We start from the raw sequence: 18,579 nt of genomic DNA on the forward strand, positions 1-18,579 counted from the left end.
TTTTCCAGCACCATCTTGAAAACTACAAGAATCTATACAGGCTGAGAAATGCCATGTATGTGCGTTACAGGGATTTGTTGAACAAGAAAGTTCAAAAGCAACGAATTCAGATCCAAATGTCTGATCTCAACTTCAAGCAAAATCTTGAACAGCAAGGAAGAAAAAAGGTATGAATCTTTATTTTGAGGGAAAAGAAGGGAGATTTGAAAATATAAGGAAATGTTTAGAAATAAATCGAAGGCTTGACTGGAAAATTTATTCTGAGCTTACACGTTAATTACTCTGGAGCTCTCCCTGTTGGTACCAGCAGTGGAGCTGAATTGATGATGATTATGCAAGAATGGGACATTCTAAGAGAAAGCTCCATGTCAATTAAGGCTAAAAAGTGTGTATTTGAATAGGCTAGTGCTCTAAAACGCAAGTATAGGACAGCCACTTTCAGAGGAAATTAGGACTAAAATATTTTAAGAAATATCAAAATGTTTAAAACAAAATTATTTTTTCTTATGTAGCAATCACAAAATTCTGATTTGTGGAAAATACAAATGGTCTCCTTGCTCTCCTATGAAATAAAACAGATGTAAACTGAAATGAGAAGGATGGTCCCTTATGATGATGGAAGGCTTGAGAGAGAGACGTGTAAATTTTTAGGAGTTGTTTTTTAGGCATCCTTAGGAAATGTAATATCTGTGTGTGACTTACTCTTCTTTGAGAATTGCTTCTGTGCCTTTGCACTTGTGGGATATTGTGCTCTTGGTGTTGAGCTATGGAACTTCCTTGAAAAGCTGTGTGTGTTGGGGGAGTGGGGAGGAGGATTGCGCAAAAGAGATCTTGCGTGAAGTTGAACTTCTTGCCCCATTCTGCAGAGGGAATGTGCCTCCCTATCTGTAGAGTCCTTACATTTATATAGGACTCCAATGCAGAGGGGAAGGCGGGCAGGTAGTCTGAATGCACAGAGGTGACTCTTGAAGAGCAACAGTTACTCTTAAGTACCCTCTTTCTTTTCCAAAGTCATTCAAAAGAAAAGAGGACAATGCATGTGAACCAATAAAATCACTTTTCAGGCTATCATGCAGTCACTAAAGGTATCCACATTTCTGATCCTTTGTAGGTTATGTGCTATTTCCCCCCCTCCTTGCTTCTTTATAACATTTGAGCACCTAAAATGCAGGAGTTCTGCAGAGGGTTTAACACAACTTCTGACAACCCAAACCTATAGAGTCTGTTTGTGCTCAGGATTTATTGGTAACTCAAGGGGATACATTTTAGACAGTTTTCTTATGCTTAAAAAACTTGTATGTTGCAGACTTAAAAAATAAAAAAAACCCAAAAAACCCACCCTCCCTATGATGTAATACTGAGGGATAATAAAAAATAACAATAATCCAAGCCCCAGGAAGAGTGGTCATTTTAGACTCTGCCTTATTTGTGGACTGTGTGTTAAAGTAAGTTAAGAAAAGCACCTGCTTATGCAGTAGAAGCCCAGTGGTCTTTCCTTTGTAGATGACTTTAAAGGCTATGGCCAAAATTTTTGAAAACAGGTGCATGAAGTTGGCACTTATATCCTTGCTTAGGCACCTACATATAAGGTCTGTCTTTCAAAAGTGTTGAGGACCCAACAGCTTCTATTAAATTCAAATCAGTTATGCCAGCAGAGATTGTGCTGTGTGTTTTGTTAGTGTAAGATTTACAATATCCTTAAGTATTCATGTCTTTGCATTTAAACACTTGGGGTTGTACATGTTGAGAGCTAAATAAATTGTTGTCAATTAGCAAATTTAACTAGACTTTGAAACTAGGCAGAATTATGTTGCAATACCTAGAAACCACAGCTGCTCCACAAAAACCAGTTTCCATAGGTTGTAGCTCCCCAAATGTGGATACTGGGAATTTGCTACTCATCCATTGCTAATGGAGCTTCTTTCCTGGAGTCCGCTTGTGGATCTGTGAGGTTGTTGGGAGGACTTACATTCCTCTTCTAATTAAAAAATAAATAAATCGGAGCTATCCCCCTGAATCTTCATTGCTGAGCATGTCATGTTCACCTTAAGCACTAGAGAACGCTGCTGCCTTAAATAAAACACCACAGTTTATTTCTCAAGGCTGCGTGTCAAGCTGAGAAAGTGAAACTGGGGTGGCAAATGAGTTCTGGATCTTGGTAATCCCTCAGAAGTTAGATGGGGAAGGAGAATTGTAGAAGGAACATTTTTGAGCAACTGTTTATTCTCCACTGATGAATAATATTGAGGACTCCAGTAGTTGATATTTTGATCTCAGGAACTAATTGGCCTTGGTTGTACAACTTGTATTGGTGAATACTTACTAATGTGAGGAGTCCCACTGAAGCCAGTCAGAGTATATCAACACTGCATTTTAAAAACTGCAGCAGCAAGCCTCAGAGCGCCGGTCTACAGACTCAGCCTTGCAAGGCTTGTGCTATGGCACTATAAAAACCTGTGCAGATGTTGCAGCTCAGGCTCTGAAAGCCACCTTCCTCCCTGGGCTTTAGAGCCCAAACTCTAGCCAGAGCCCAAATGTCTCCACAGCTGTTTTTAGTGCTGCAGTGCGAGTGCTGAAACTCACTACTAGGGTGACCAGATGTCCCGATTTTATAGGGACAGTCCCGATTTTTGGGTCTTTTTCTTATATAGGCTCCTATTACTCCCTCCCCCGTCCTGACTTTTCACATTTGCTGTCTGGTCACCCGACTCACTACTGAGGGTTTTAAAACAGTGTAGACATACCTGCTTCTCTTATCGGGAAAGGTTCCACAGTCTAGCCTGTTATTTCACATGTTGTAACACATGATGATGTGAAAATTGTGTTGTGCTGTGATGACAATGCACTGGGCAGGGTCCTCTTGTGTGTTTGCACAACGCTAGCACAGTGGGGTCCTGGTTTATGATCGGGGTCCCGAGGCACCATTGCAATAAAATATAATTTAATAATAATTTTCAGGATAGCTGAACTATCCTCCTAGCAGGATATGGGAGTGTACTGGTGAAACTGGGATCCCCCAAACCTGAAACCAAGTGACAATGCTATGCTGGGAAATACAATGTTTTATTGTTGCATGCGAACTTGTAGCATTATTTATGCATAGGGTCCTTAACAAGTTGAAGTCAAAACAATCGGGCAGCAGTGGGTCTCTTCCCCCCACCCCCTTTGTAACTGCATGATCACCAGCTTCACTAGATGGCGCTTGTATTAGGTTCATTTGGTGTTAGGTTAAAACAGTGTGTGGGAATTTACGCTACTGTTTTCAAGACTATCTGGAGACAATAAAACAGACATGTTCATGAAATTGCAACCATTCTTACAGGAGTACATGACACTATTACAGAAATATTCTGAGCAATTTAAACTATTTAATCAGAAGCTTAGATTTTCCTGTAACAGGTTGTAATATTGAGGTCCAAATTTTCTACTAGTGTCAATGGGCACAGTGCCAATTACTTCAGTGGAGTTTTGCCACAATATGCTAGAGACTTTGGTCCTATTATTTTTATTTCCTTCCTTCAACCCCAGCGCTCACTGCACGCACATGCACATACAGATTTTTTTTTCTACACGCTGTAAGAACTGGCATGCTTTGATTTCTTCACATTGTAAAATGAAGGAAAATCACCCTTTTAGTGCCCAAAAGATACAAGTACTGAAGGTTAAGATCTAATATGAAAATGAAATAGGGTCGGGGAAATTTTGACTCTGTTGAAAAACCAAAAAGATTTTGGATTTTCAGTTTTTTTGACAAAGCTTAAAATTATCTCTGGAAATCGTGTTTTCATGGAAAATGTCCTTTGCTTAGTCAAAAACCATGAATTCTCCATCAAACAGTTGCAGTGGAAACTTGTCAACCAGTACTATAATAAAGACTTAAAGGCAAATAAATAAAATTAAAATATTACTGGAGCATGAGTTTGTACTCCCCTGAGATATTGCAAGCAGGTCTCAGAACACTTCCTGTTTAATGCCTGAGTGACCTGCTACTTATATACAAGCCATACAAAATGGAAATCAAGATGATTTCAATGTGCTCACTTCTAAAAAAATTTAGTAACCAGATCCTGGTTTCCTTCTATATGCCAGATAATATAATAGAAAGTATGTGTAAACTTCAGTGTTACATTTTTGCTTTGTTTTATTTTAAATAGTTTTATGGAATGCATTCTCAGTTATCAGGGAGGTGGTTAATGAATTTTGTATTTTATTGCAAGAAGGTCTCTGAACAGATAATTGCACTATCCTGCAGGATCAGGGCCAGTATTTCCATTTTGTCTGTCCCTTTCTGTCACCTTTTTAAATGTGTACTATTTCTCATGGTAAAACAGGTTTTAGAGACCTCATGGGGAGAAGGAAATGCAGAAGTCTGAGATGTTAGGTGTAAATTCTCACTTTCTTTGGATTTATTCGATCTGGTACGAAAATAAATCGCTCTTCACGATATTTACACTGCATATTAGTCCAAATAACAAGTAAATCTGAAATATTTTAGTAAATTATTCCTACCCTGGGTTCTACCAAACACGGGTTCTTCTCAAAGGCTTTAACTTGAACTTTTCTTTCAAACCTACAAACCTTTATCCTCCACTTCTTTATAACATTTCAAAACAAAATAAACACTCATTTCACCTGACAGCTTTCAGAGTCATATATAGCTAACTAGCATTCTAAACAGCCACAGGAGTTCACAGAGAAAATAAAAATAATTTGTTCTCTATTTAAACGTATGGAGGAACCAAAGAACCTCTGCAGACAAAATTATATTGGCCATTTTAAAAATGGAAGAACTCAGCTGCACTCACCATAGCAGTCAACTGTTTGTTTCTTTTTGGCTCCAGTTCGGGAAAGTGTCCCTCCTCAGGACAGAAAGTGCATACTTAAAATTAAGCATGATTGAAAGTGCTGTCTTAATAGGGGTGGATGTAATCATGTGTTTAAGTTCTTTCCTGAATTGGGGCCTCTATGAGGGACATCCATAATTCAGACTCAAGTTCATCACTTTTCTTCACATATCTGGTCTTCACATATTTATCGTTGTGAACTGCTTATCAGCAATGAAAAATCATGAAACTGAAGTGATTTATACTAAAGCAATGAATCCTGCATCATTTCCAACTCCCTGAATAGATAATATTTAGGGCTGTCAATTAATCAGAGTTAACTCATGCGATTAACTCAAAAAAATTAATCACGATTAATCGCAGTTTTAATTGTACTATTGAACAATAGAATACCAATTGAAATTTATTAAATATTTTTGGATGTTTTCTACGTTTCAAAACATTGATTTCAATTACAACACAGCATATAAAGTATACAGTGCTCGCTTTATTATTTTTATTACAAATATTTGCATTGTAAAAATGATAAACAAAAGAAATAGTATTTTTCCATTCACAGCATACAAGTACTGTAGTGCAATCTCTTTATCATGAAAGTGCAACTTACAAATGTAGAAATTGTTTTGTTACATAACAGCACTCAAAAACAAAACCAATGTAAAACTTTAGAGCCTACAAATCCGCTCAGCCATATTTCTTGTTTAGCCAATCGCTAAGAGAAACACATTTGTTTACATTTATGGGAGATAATACTGCCTGCTTTTTATTTACAGTGTCATCTGAAAGTGAGAACAGGCATTCACATGGCACTTTTGTAGCTGGCATTGCAAGGTATTTATGCACCAGATGTGCTAAACATTCATATGACCCTTCATGCTTCCGCCATCGTTCCAGAGGACATGCTTCCATGCTGATGACACTCATTTAAAAAAAAAAATGCATTAATTAAATTTGTGACTGAACTCTTGGGGGGTGGGGAGAGGATTGTATGTCTCCTGTTCTGTTTTACATGCATGCTGCCATATATTTCATGTTACAGCAGTCTTTTATGATGACCCAACACATCTTCGTTTTTAAGAACAATTTCACTGAAGATTTGACAAAATGCAAAGCAGGTACCAATGTGAGATTTCTAAAGATAGCTATAGCACTCGACTCAAGATTTAAGAATCTGAAGTGCCTTCCAAAATCTGAGGGGGCAAGGTGTGGAGCATGCTTTCAGAAGTCTTAAAAGAGCAACACTCTGATGAGGAAACTACAGAGCCCAAACCACCAAAAAAGAAAATCAATCTCCTGCTGGTGGCATCTGACTCAGATGATGAAAATGAACATGCGTCGGTCCGCACAGCTTTGGATCATTATCAAGCAGAACCTGTCATCAGCATGGATGCATGTCCCCTGGAATGGTGGTTGAAGCATAAAAGGACATATGAATCTTTAGTGCATCTGGCATGTAAATATCTTGTGACACTGACTACAACGGTGCCATGCGAATGCCTGTTCTCACTTTCAGGTGACATTGAAACAAGAAGCGGGTAGCATTATCTCCGCAAATGTAAACAAACTTGTTTGAGCAATTGGCTGAACAAGAAGTAGGACTGAGTTTGCTTGTAGGCTCTAAAGTTTTACATTGTTTTATTTTTGAATGCAGTTATTTTTATGTACATAATTCTACACTTGTAAGTTCAACTTTCATGATAGAGATTGTACTACAGTACTTATATTAGGTGAATTGAAAAATACTATTTCTTTTGTTACAATGCAAATATTTGTAATAAAAATATAAAGTGAGCACTGTACACTTTGTATTCTGTGTTGTAATTGAAATCAATATATTTGAAAATGTAGAAAACAAAATACTATTTATTTAAATATTTTTTGATATTATTGTTTAACAGTGCACTTAATTTTTTTCATTGCTTGACAGCCCTAATTATCTTATGTCCCTTATTTTGAGTCTGTTAAGCCCAACTTGGTGTCTCTCACATTTGGGCTTTGATAGGTTCCCAATTTACAAGATGGCTACCATTGCAGGATACATCAATCATTAGCTTAGTTCTGATAGTGCTGTTGAATTTTTACCTTCCAAAAAGAGAAAATACAACCAAGTTAAAAACAAAAACTACAGGAGAGTCAGCCCATATGGAAAAAGTCTATTGCAATCCATAAAGAATAACTTTTTTCTGTAGCCATTTAAAATCAATTATAGAGTTGTATAGTAGGAATGTAGCTTTCTAGTCCATTCTATATGTTGGTTTAAAACATCTCTGGAAAGTAGCATTGGATGAAAAATGGGACCAATTTTCCTTATGATTTTTCATTAAAAATATTCTCTCAGAAATAGTTTTGGTAGAAGTTTTCTAGCCATAAGTAATAGAAAGGACTTAATTTTCTCTTTAATTTCACAGCTGTTGGTTGTTTTTGATAAATCATATTGATGTCATCTCTTGAAATATACAGGCTGTTTCCATAAGGGAGATGATTTATGTACTCTTCCTCTGGTCCCAGGTCTTGCTCTAAAACAAGTATTTTGATGGTGGGAATAAAAACAAAGTTATCACTAAAAACGTGACTCTGCCCAGCGTGAATAAACTAAAGAATAGCAACCCTGCCATCACTTTCCAGCCATACAGATCTGAGTGTCTTTCATATAATTCATGATTGACACAATTATCCTGAAAAGGACATGATTATTGGCAAGACTGCTTCCAAGCTTACTGTGGTGTTTCTCGCACTACCAAGTCTGCTGGTGAAGCATGGTGATAGCTGCTGAGTCAGATACTAGGCCTAGTGAGCAGAGTCCTGACTGCAGGAGCAATCCTCTACTCCAATGGGATTAGAAGGAGCCACGTGGAACATTTTCCCATTAGGATGCCAGTCAGTACTGAAGTGTTTTACTGCATCAGACTGGCCCGTTCCCCTGGGGTTTATGGGAGCCGCTGAAGAGCTTGGCAGGTAGGGAATGTGAGGCTCAGGGGCACCTGTTCTGGTGCTGTTGGAATGGGAGTTGGGGGCAAGAGAAGCTAGGGAGCAGAGAGCGCTCTCTTTGGAGAGAGGGAAGTGGAGTATATAGTGGGACTGGTGTGGGTAAGGAAGGGGTGAGAGAAACAGGAGAAGAACTTTTATTCTAAAGACAAGTATGTTCTTCCTTTAGGCATCTAATGGTTTAAAAAGTATCCCACAAAGCAGTCCAGATGGGATTAGGTGAGCGGGTATGGCACTCGCTGTGCACTCAGTAATAGCTCCTAGAAGAGAGCCTTGTGCTCTAGAAGTAGAGCTATGCCAGACTTGCTAGTTCTGGTTCACGCAGTTTGAACATCACACCCCTGGAGTTTCACTTTGAGTTCTAATGGGCCCAAATTCAAAACAAACTTGACTGAAACCAGGGAGTTTTTCATGATTCTCACACACAATTTGTGTGGGGGAGGGGGGCGACACTCGAAACTCTGCTTAGGTTCACTTGAATGGCTGGCAAACTTCTGGGGGAAAGTGGGCATTCATAATAGATTACATTTGGTCTAAGACCGTCATTGGGGAAGTTTTCATATGGGGATATGGGCCAGGAGGACACGAGGGTTATTGTCTGAAGGGCTCCCTAGAGAGGTGCAGTTTAATACTCTTGAGAGATAGTTTAGATAATGGTCCTTCATCCTGGGGGATCTCCACTCCACCAAGGACCGGCTGTGATGTGAATTGTTCGTGCTTCATTGCCCCCGGCGTATAGTGCCAGCAGTGGGGCTGCTTTTTATTGACTGAGTTCTAGATTGTAACTTGATTGTTCCAGGGGAGTTGAGATGTCCTCCCTTTTAGCATGGCCCTGGCTGAAGTATTTCACAGGTTCCCCCTTCTCCTGCTGTCCCTTAAATCCTTTTGCAAATGCACACTCTAGTGTGCCAATGAACTAATCCCCCAGATTCATTCTGATACCATGGCATTGCAGCTGGGGAGAAGAAGGTTGACACTGAATCTTGGGCTATCCATCTGGGGAACCTAGAATAGATTTGCAGGATGCCCCAGATTTGCTTGACTCATCCCTGTTCTGTAGTCTGACCACTGCCATGACCAGCCCAGTCATAGCACTGACACACAAATCATCACTTTGTGAAGTGCTTTGGGATTCCCTGAATGTGCAGTATAGCAACCTTCCCTTTTCTCCCAGCAAGAGAATCTGGTGGCTGCTACACAAGAACTGCATACAGGAGTTTTCAAAGCAGGAGTCATTTATAGGAGTCCCCTTGCTAGCAACAGGTGGGACTAACCAATGAGGTTTAAAAGCAGCTTGGTGTAGGAAGTGATTAACAGTCATGGATATATCCATCTTCACTATAATACTAGAGGGGTCACTTCAATCCATGCCCTGTTGCTTGTTTGAGAGTGATTTGCAGGGGATTAGATGAGCATGTAGAGGCTCAGTGGTTTTGACTAATTTGCAATTCAATCTTGAAATACAGTTGAATGGCTCTTTGACACCACACCCCTTTCATCAGCTCCTTTTGAGAAAGAAGTTAATTTTGCCAATGAAACTGAGTTTTAGAAATGCAAAAAAAGCATTCAGATTGGTTATTTTTATTAAACCATTTAGCAACTTCATAAATTTAAGAACTGTTTTAATTTTAAAAAATTATATGTTTAAAAAATAAAAATACCAAAACTCACCATGGCAAGTTTCGGCCTTAGAGGTAACCAATGGCTGAGGTGAACTCCTTTTTCCATGGAAAATAAGTTTTATAAAAGAAACTTAGCTGTCATCTGCACTTCAGTGCTTAAAAGTACACATACAACATGATTGTGCTCTAGCCATATTTTAACCATGTTAGAGAACTGTTTTCATTTTGAGAGATACTTAAACAAAAATATGTTTAACATGGTTTTCCTCTGTCTGTCTAGGTACAGTTTAACCCACAGTTTAACTATTATATTCAATTTTTAATAGTTAAATAATGCAATGGTTTGTCTAATGGTTCAGTAATGTGGTTATTTTAGTAATGTAGATGGAGAGTTGGACACCATCTTAGAATTACTGATGTTTTCTGGAGAACTTTGGAAAACATTGTTCTGTGTTGTATAGTACACAGCCCCACTGTGCACTAGACATGTGTCTGGGGCTCTTAGGGGCTACCACAGTAGAAAAACGATAATCAGTTTTCTTTTAAATCCTTTATAGAAGGAGCTAACGCGTAAATTAAGGTCTAATTTTAAATACTGTTTTATTTTTGCTGTACTTTAACGAGATTTGTCCAGCCAACGGGAATAGAGATGAATGTTGTTAGAACTCTTTTATCTTGTGTGTGTGTGTGTGTGAAGTGTTCTAGTTTAGGTCCCTAGTAACACAGGAGGAAAAAAGTATTTTTAACACACTTCTAACACCATCTGGCCTCATCCATGATGTCCAGCCAGGTGAGACCATGTTAGAAATCAGCTTAGTTGATATTAGGTAAAATTTTCATAAGTGCCTAAATCACTTAGGTGCTTTTGAAAATGTTACCCATTGTGTTTTAATTAAGTAAATGTGATCCAGTATTTAGGTTTTGTATAAATAGTCTAACCCCACGAGTAATGTTTTTCCATTATTTTTCTTTTAAACTCCAGTGGAATCATGACTTTGTGTTTTTGTTTTGTTTGGTTTTTGTTTGTTTTTTAAACCAATAAACATTTTCCTTGCAGTGTCTGAGAATGAGACTGAGTATAAACCAAAGTGAAACTGGCTTAATTGATTTCCATTTTTTTGGTGGTTGAACTATGAAAAAGATAAACAGTATAAATGGTAAAAAGCTATTTTTTATTTGTAAAAATCTTTGTTTTACTCATCTAAGGGGGTGTTCATATCACAGGTAAAAACATTGTTTTTAGTGTATGATTTTTAAATTGTCAGTGTACCTCTAAATATAGTTCCTGAGTTCAGTTCTTGGACCACTGTACAACTGGATGTATGTTCTCTGGGGCTTTATCTTTCCTTTGTATTGCTGCGGAAAAATGCATGAAAAAAAGATCTTTGTTTCTGGAGATTTCATCTACTCCCTTATTCCATTACTTGATATTAAAATCCTGTCTTTGTGACATGACCTTTGGCTTTGTAGAAATGATTATAATGTCACCAGAGAGAAGATATTGGCATTATTAGCTGAGAAGTAACTAGCCAGGATAAAATTAACTGTTGAGGAACAGAGGCCTGGTTTCATGTGAATTTCCCAGGGAATTTTAAGAAAACAACCAAAGGGAAGAGAAATCTAGAAAACATAAGCAGAATTGTCTTTAAATCGAATGTTTTTCAAAATTTTCCATGAGACCTCAGCAAACATTTAAATACAGTTCTATGAGCTTCAGTGCTGCGTTATTTTGATGTTGTTTTTATGAGCTCTTTGATATAAGTAGTTTTCCTAATTTAGTCATTTTTTTTCCTTGTCCATAACAATACTGATAAAGAGACTATGCTACTAAAGTTTATTCTAGGCAGATCTGGTTCCTTTCTCTTGATGTTCAAAGACAATTTTAACTGGTCAGTGACACTGCTAAACAGTCAAACATCAAAATAACTTAATAGGCAGCCTTTGCAAGACTTTCTTAACTCAAAATTAAAAAGGCATGATCTGATTCTCTCTTTTACAAGAAAGGAACAAAATGTCCCTACTTAAGAAGGTTAATATATTTGGTGCCACATATCAGGCTGTCTCTACAGGTCCATGTTAAAGTAGAGTTGTAGACGTATTAGCATCCTATTAATATGTGCATAAAATGTAGTCTGTGTCTGAGCCCAAATACACAAATTGGGAAATCAAAGAGAAATCCTTCACACCTTTTGCTGGCTTCATCCTGAACTTTTATTTATCTTAAAACAACTTCCTTAAGAGAATTTCCTCTTCTAAAGGAAACACTTCTCCACATTTAACAGGAGAATACTGCAGTGAACTATGTTTTGCAGACACATAGCCACTGAAAGGAAAGAAAGTACTTTAATCATAATGTTCTGAATCTTAACTTTGACTTGTATAACATAAACATTTATTTTAAAGTGCAACAATTTAGATCCTTTTTCAAATGAAAAAGGAATAATGAATTGTTGCTGTGACAAAGTATGCATACACCCAACATCAATAAGTATGAACAAGAACGGAATTTTAAAGAAATGTTTTTGTTTATATGCCCGACGGCAGTAGCAAGTTTTGTTTCTGAGAGTCTAATGGCTTATTTACATAGGAAAATTACAACAATCTAATTTAAAACTTAGGTACTGCAGTGAAAAACCGTATGTAGACACTTCAATTTAGGAATGGCTTATTTCTTTCTAGCCTAAGTTAGTAACCAGTTGATTTAAGCTAAATCCATAAAAGCCACTCTTAAACTAAAATAAGAGCATCTACACAGTGGTCTGCCTCACTTTAACTGAGGCCATGTCTACCCTACCCCTGAGCGACATAAATTTTGCTGGCATAAGTGGTAGTGTGCACAGCGCTCAGGGGTGTGAAAAACACCTCACCGAGCTATGAGATTCGCTGGTATAAATGGTAGTGTGAACAGCACTATGTTAGGGGAGGGAGCTCTCTCCCGCCAGCATAGAGCGACTAGATGAGAGATCGTCCAGCGACGCAGCTGCATTGGTACAGCTGTGCTGCTGTAAGATCTCTAGCGTAGAGAGAGCCTGAATTAATTGTAAAATACACTTGTAGTTAAACCAGTGCAAGTTTTGTGTCTAGGCAAGTCCTGTAATAGTTGTAAAGTCACATACAGTGACCACCTGATGACTGCATAATTAATTCTTTTCAATTAGAAGAGAACCAACTTGGAACGTGACTAACAGCATTTTTTAAAATTAACAATACATTTTTAAAAATTGTAAATAGAAAACAATATAAAATTGACAGAACACTGTCTGCCTAACCTGCCTGTATTTATGCTGTACTCATCCCCTGTATATCGAAGTACCTTCTCCCATGGAGGTTGTTTCTGGAAGTGTTCTTGTATTCATTCTGCTTTCCTTTGTACAGTTGTTCATGGATGATTCTGTTTTGCAGTTGTGATAATCAGAGCTGGCTAAATTTGAAGAGCACAACAATTTTAGATTGCATTTATTGACGTGCACTGTAATGTTTATGCTTATGCAAATCAATGAAAATATTAGTGTAAAAATATTACCTGAAGCATTTAGCAACTGAAACTGATGGAAATGCTGTTCTAATTCACTAATAATCCCATACCTTCATTCCTTAACAGGAAAGTTCCCACTCAAATGGTGTATTCCCTGAGTGAGGACTCTGCGGGTCTGTAGAATTAGTCATATATGTATTTTTTTTCTCAAGGCCAGCCTTAGCTTTAACCCTTCTTGGGGTCCCACACTCACTACATATATACTTCTCTGATCCGCCAGCCCGCGCACCATCACATGTCTTGTTCTATGATGCAATTTGACTCTGCTGGCTGGCTGCAGAAGAGAATGAATTCCCCTCTCTCTCAAAGCTCGTTCGAAAAGTTGTTCTCTGAATCCAGTCCTGGCTACTTGGCCCCCATATATGAATCACTGCAAGCTATGGCGCTATGTGGAGAGGGGTGTTGGGAGCAGGGATTCACCATTGCCTCAGTGGGGATTGCATGCAAGATGATGTGAGCATAGGTATATGTCATTTTGCATACTGCCCAGCAAAGTATAGGTCCATCCCTATATTCTTAAGAAGTCAGAAAATAATTGTGGGAAATAATTTTGCAGCATAATGGTGAATGAGAATTTCATTTAGTTAAGGGAACTGAAGTTTTAATATTAAATAAAAATAAACAATCTGTGCATTTAAATAAATGTGTTTTTTTCTTTTTAAGAAACAATTATTTCTAGCGTTTTAAAACCATAAATGTCTGTTGTCGAAACCTTCTGGAATCTTGTGGTGGCTTCTTACCTTTTTTCTAACTTTAGTGAATTAATTGCTGGTGAAAGTGTTGGATGAATAGCTCTACAGAGTGATGTCCTTTGTTTATCCACTGTACTGAGGCAGTCAAGAGTGTTTCTGTTCTATCTCCCCCACACTGCCATGCCAACGTGCCTAAAAACCCATGGAAAGTCACTGCATCCAATTACTAAGTTGTCATTCAGATTTGTAAAACTATGCTAATGCTTTATATTATGGGTTCTATTCACACATCAGTGATTAGGGGCTTTATGTGACTATTTCCCACTCAGTGTTAATGTGAATGAAAGCCATACATTGAGTGGAAAATATAGACCCCACTTTACCCCACCCTATGCCACTCCTAGACAGATCAATGCAAATCTTATGTTCTCAGATGTTGTAGCGTTGGGGTCCCAAGTTGTAAAAATGGGCACTGTGTTAATTTTTCCGCTCTTAAAATGAATAGCTTCTTAAATATTTATTAAACTGGGTATATTTCTGCACTGCAAAATGTATAAGGTTAATATGAAAACAAACCAACAGAGAATGAAAATTCATGGAAACACAGATCTTCTGCATAAGAATATACTAATAATTATAGGCATCCACATCTGCATAGATGTTTTAGTGTAAATTATTTCAGCATTTCTGTTATGAACGCCTGTGTTTGCTGTTATAATGTTGTGTTAGAAATGTTCTCTGAGTTGAACTTCAGCACACACAAGGATAGCCTGTGTGTGTGGTTGCTTGGTTTTTGGGGAGGGAAAATAAACAAATTTTAGATAAAATAATTGTGGTGGTTGTCAAACAAAGAATTCTAAAACCAAAATTAAGCTCCCCGTACCCCCACAGTTTTAAATTGGATGTAAAATTTTTCTCGTATTAAAGATTTTTTTTCAGGCAGTTAGTCCCTTTTGGAGAGTTTTCTGCACTTACAAATGAACTTTATTTTTCATCAGAAATTTCATAAGAATCCTTAGTATGCAGCATTAATCATCACATCCACAGATTAATGGATTAGCATAAACATGCTTTGAAACACAGTTGTTAGATTCTTTTGTCAATGCTTTGCAGATTGAGGACTCCCTAGATACCTGTTGACACAATATATGGCATTAGTTCTGTGGAATAAGGTGCAAAGATGTGCATCCCGCTCTGTGCTAATTTCAATGCTTTTGAAGCATCTGCTGTGCGCATGAGGCAATATTAAGTACATGATCTATTGAGTCCATAATATTGATGGAAAAATTGAAACAGTATTTGGTCTTCAATTCGGTGACTAGTTTATGTAATGCATTAACATGGGATCAGCTCAAAATGTCCATCTACAATCTCTGTATCTTTTTATTTTAAACAAATAAGGTAATACACAGACTTTGGGCCATGTCTTACCCTCCTGTGGAGAAACGTGTAGGAGGGGGACAGAGGTCCTCATGGAGTTTCCTTCTAATGCTCCCCTTGGTGGGTACAAATTTGAGAGGCTGCAGTGGGGGCTTGCTCTCAGCCTCACAGATCCTAGTGTCTTTTCAGGGATCTGCAAAGTGGCCCCTCCCCCGTAAGATAGCTTTTAGGGAGCAGTTTTAGCCATTGGCTACCTCCTGGTGCTGCTGGCACTGTACAAGCGAGAGAGTGAGAACCCTTCAAAGTTAGGCCCTGGTTCAGCAAATCATTTAAACGTGTTTTTGTACCAATGAGTTCAATGCTTTTCTGAACCAAGATCTTAAGGCTTTTTGTAACTATACATAAGTTATACATGGGATCTGGAGGTGACCATGCTCAGAATGCAGCTGCTGCTTGGCTCTACTCTTTGTATGCCACTCTTCAGGTCCCCAATCCTGTGGGTTTCTATGAGCTAGGTTAATTAGGAATCATGCTGCGAACTGTTGCACGTGTGCACTCGCTCTCTCTCGCTCTCTTTTACAGCCCTGGTCTGCCCAATCTTTCTCTCTGCTCGCATTACTGGAGGGGACCATAAAGCTAAGATAAGGCAGGGTTAGGCTGTGATGAATTGATGAGTAAATTATGGCTTTTTGCTCCTGTCCTTAACATGACAGGGCCTACAAATGTGGTTAAAGTGATACAATGAAACATCTATATAGGCTTCTGTGTGATATGAGACTTTACACCTTCAATAATTTAAGCCACTCTGCCTTGGATCAAAACACTGTGGTTGTAGGTATAACAAACTACCTCAACCAGGCACAGAAACGTGATTGAAGGCTGGGTTTTAAGTTTACATTTTTCTTTCATTCCTCTCAAAGGTAAATATTTACAAGGCACATCAGACTTCAGATCCACATCTAATTTCATTTGATGCTAACCTGGTGTCAGCTCTGTATTTTTTTTCCCCGCTTACAAATAATTAACATCAGAAGTGAAAGTCCTGAATCAGAAGATAATGGATGCCTATAGGAAAAAATAAATTAATTAACTCTACATCATTATCATGCCTTTCTCAATCTGGTTTTGGGTGTGTGTACTTCATTTTGGGTCATAGTCACATATTCAGCAGGTCGATGTCACACATTTGGCTGATGAAGGAGCGAGTGCTCTGCTTGCTTTCTTGTTATCTGAGTTCTGAATTTTCAGTATGATGTAGATTGTGTGTATCAAGAGCACAGCCCTGAAGTCCTTAACCCTCCTGCTGACTGCAGTGGGAGTTTTGTCTGAGTAAGAATGGCAGGACTGGATCCAAAATGAGTATTAATTTTAAACATCACACACTAACTAATGTAAGTAACAGTGGCATAAAACAGGTTCTGCATTTAAAGAGGTAGAAGATTTTCAGTTTCCCAATGGTTTGAGTGGGTTTTTTTTTGTTCTGGATTATGTTTTTGTGGGAGGATCTTCTTGCATTTGCTTCACTGACATGGGGAGGGAGAAATAACTGTGGCTGCTTTAATAACAAAGGTGAAGTAAATAACAATTGAGGCAATTGTTAGTTTATTTTTTTACTAGAGACATATTTTTGTATAATGAATATATTGTTGTAAATTAAATCTAACCAAAAAGCTTGCAGCACTGAAAATAAGGAGAACTAAAGAGAAAAATCCTCTGTGTAATATAGTAAATTGATAGTGTAATGTCAGATGAAATGAGATAGCAAACGAAAGAGGGGTTAGAAGAAAAAATTGTAGCTTTTAAGAGGAGTCAAACAAAGGTATAATGGATGGTATAGTTGAGACTGTACATATCTCTTCAGTGAGGGATTTAAATTTTGAATTCCTTCATGAGTATAAAGAAAATATCTCATGCGTATGTGTGTGTATCTGTGTGCATTTAATTCTTTATACTGTATTATTCTACTTATATAAAAGTATATAGGCTGGGATTTTCAAAAGTGTCTCTTTCACTGCATAAAAGATCTAACCTGTAGGATAAGAAGTAATTGTCTTAATTTGCAGCAAGGGATGTTTAGATTAAATATTAGGAAATACTTTCTAACGATAAGGATAGTTAGGTACTGGGATATGTTACATAAGGAAGTTGTGGAATCCCCATCAGTGGAGGCCTAGGTAGTAGGTGATGGTGCACTGGGGCCACAATGAGAGACGCTAACTAAGCCTGGCCTGGAAACCTGCAAGGTCCGGTTTGGTGGGATAGAGACTGGACTAGAGAAGAGCCCTGATTCTTGACTTTCCTGCCCCAGGAACCCAAACAAGAACCCCTCTTGCTCACTTGAACTTTAATTGTTTAAGACTCTATAGCGAGAGTATCTGCAGTTATTACCTTTCCTCCCAGCGCTACTAAAATATCATTTCACTGAACCAGGTGTGCGAGTGGTTACTGTAGTGCCTACAAGATGTAGGTGTTTCAGCAACTAGAACAGTTCTTGCCTCCAATTCGCAGTAACCTGGCATGCTGCAGGCACCTTAGAGGTTTGGTGTATCCTGCACCAAACAGCTATAATAATTATAGTGTATTTAATCCTGCCTCAATGCAGGGGGCTAAACTAGATGTCTAGAGGTCCCTTCCAGTCTAAAACATGTTAACATTTTTAGAAGGGCTCTTTCTATAAGTCTATAATATATAACTAAACTATTGTTGTATGTAAAGTAAATAAGGTTTTTAAAATGCTTAAGAAGCTTCATTTACAATTAAATTAAAATGCAGAGCCCCGCTGAACTGGTGGCCAGGACCCAGGCACTGTGAGTGCCACTGAAAATCAGCTTGCGTGCCGCCTTGGGCATGTGTGCCATAGGTTGCCTACCCCTGCACTAAACTACAGCTTTGCCCCTGGTGGATATAAAGTAAGGGAGGATGATTGTGCTTGTGGTTAGGTACAGAGCCAGGTATCAAGAGCTCTGGGTTCTATTTCTTGCCCTGCCATAGGAGTTCTCTCTGACTGTGGACAAATTACTTCAATTTCTCCGTGCCTCAGTTTCCCCACCTGCAAAGCATCTGCCTGTCTTTCCAAGTGACAGTACCATTTCAATGCCTGGAGGGGGTCAGTAACTCAAACTCCAGCTACAGAATTCCTCTGCTTCCATGTGTCAGTCTTGACACTGCAAAGGCTCCTCAGTGCAGCTCCCTGATGTGCTGGGAGGAACTCTTATTCACTAGGAGCCTTGGCACCTGCAAAGACTCCTGGCTCTGAGCTTAGGTGCACAGGGAGCCAAAGGAGCTGAGGCCTGCTTGGGTCACCATTGAGGCTCTGACAATTTAGTGCCCACGTTTCTGCCGTTGATTCCCTTTGCACCTGTGGCACCAAGGCCTCCCTAACCTGCAGTTCAGTAGTGGAAACACCTCACTAATGCCCAGCATGCAGAGAAGTAGCACCTCAACAATGCATGGGCCCTGTTACATTACATCAGTGCTTGGAAGCCTGCCAGCTGCGTTCCATCATCTGACACACTGAGCCA

At 38.5% G+C, this 18,579-nt stretch overlaps 1 protein-coding gene and 1 long non-coding RNA gene across 11 annotated transcripts in view; one reads left to right on the forward strand and one right to left on the reverse strand.

The window, feature by feature from the left end:
* The window catches only part of LOC120400567, a 118,938-nt gene that overhangs the window by 39,877 nt on the left and 60,482 nt on the right, over window positions 1-18,579 (forward strand). For all 9 annotated transcript variants that reach the window (XM_039529286.1, XM_039529283.1, XM_039529290.1 and 6 more), the window contains one exon: window positions 9-167. In XM_039529286.1, the coding sequence (XP_039385220.1) occupies window positions 9-167 (159 nt within the window). The remainder of the gene's footprint in view (window positions 1-8; window positions 168-18,579) is intronic.
* LOC120400568 overlaps window positions 6,765-18,579 on the reverse strand; it is a 37,925-nt gene continuing 26,110 nt past the window's right edge. The window contains exons 4-6 of one of the 2 annotated variants that reach the window (XR_005595897.1): window positions 12,721-12,872; window positions 10,722-10,807; window positions 6,765-7,360 (exon numbers count right to left, since the gene is read on the reverse strand). This is a non-coding gene — a long non-coding RNA (uncharacterized LOC120400568). The remainder of the gene's footprint in view (window positions 7,361-10,721; window positions 10,808-12,720; window positions 12,873-18,579) is intronic. The other variant, XR_005595898.1, reaches the window with a different exon arrangement.

Source organism: Mauremys reevesii, linkage group 3 (genome assembly GCF_016161935.1).
Source record: "Mauremys reevesii isolate NIE-2019 linkage group 3, ASM1616193v1, whole genome shotgun sequence".
Taxonomy (NCBI): domain Eukaryota; kingdom Metazoa; phylum Chordata; order Testudines; family Geoemydidae; genus Mauremys; species Mauremys reevesii.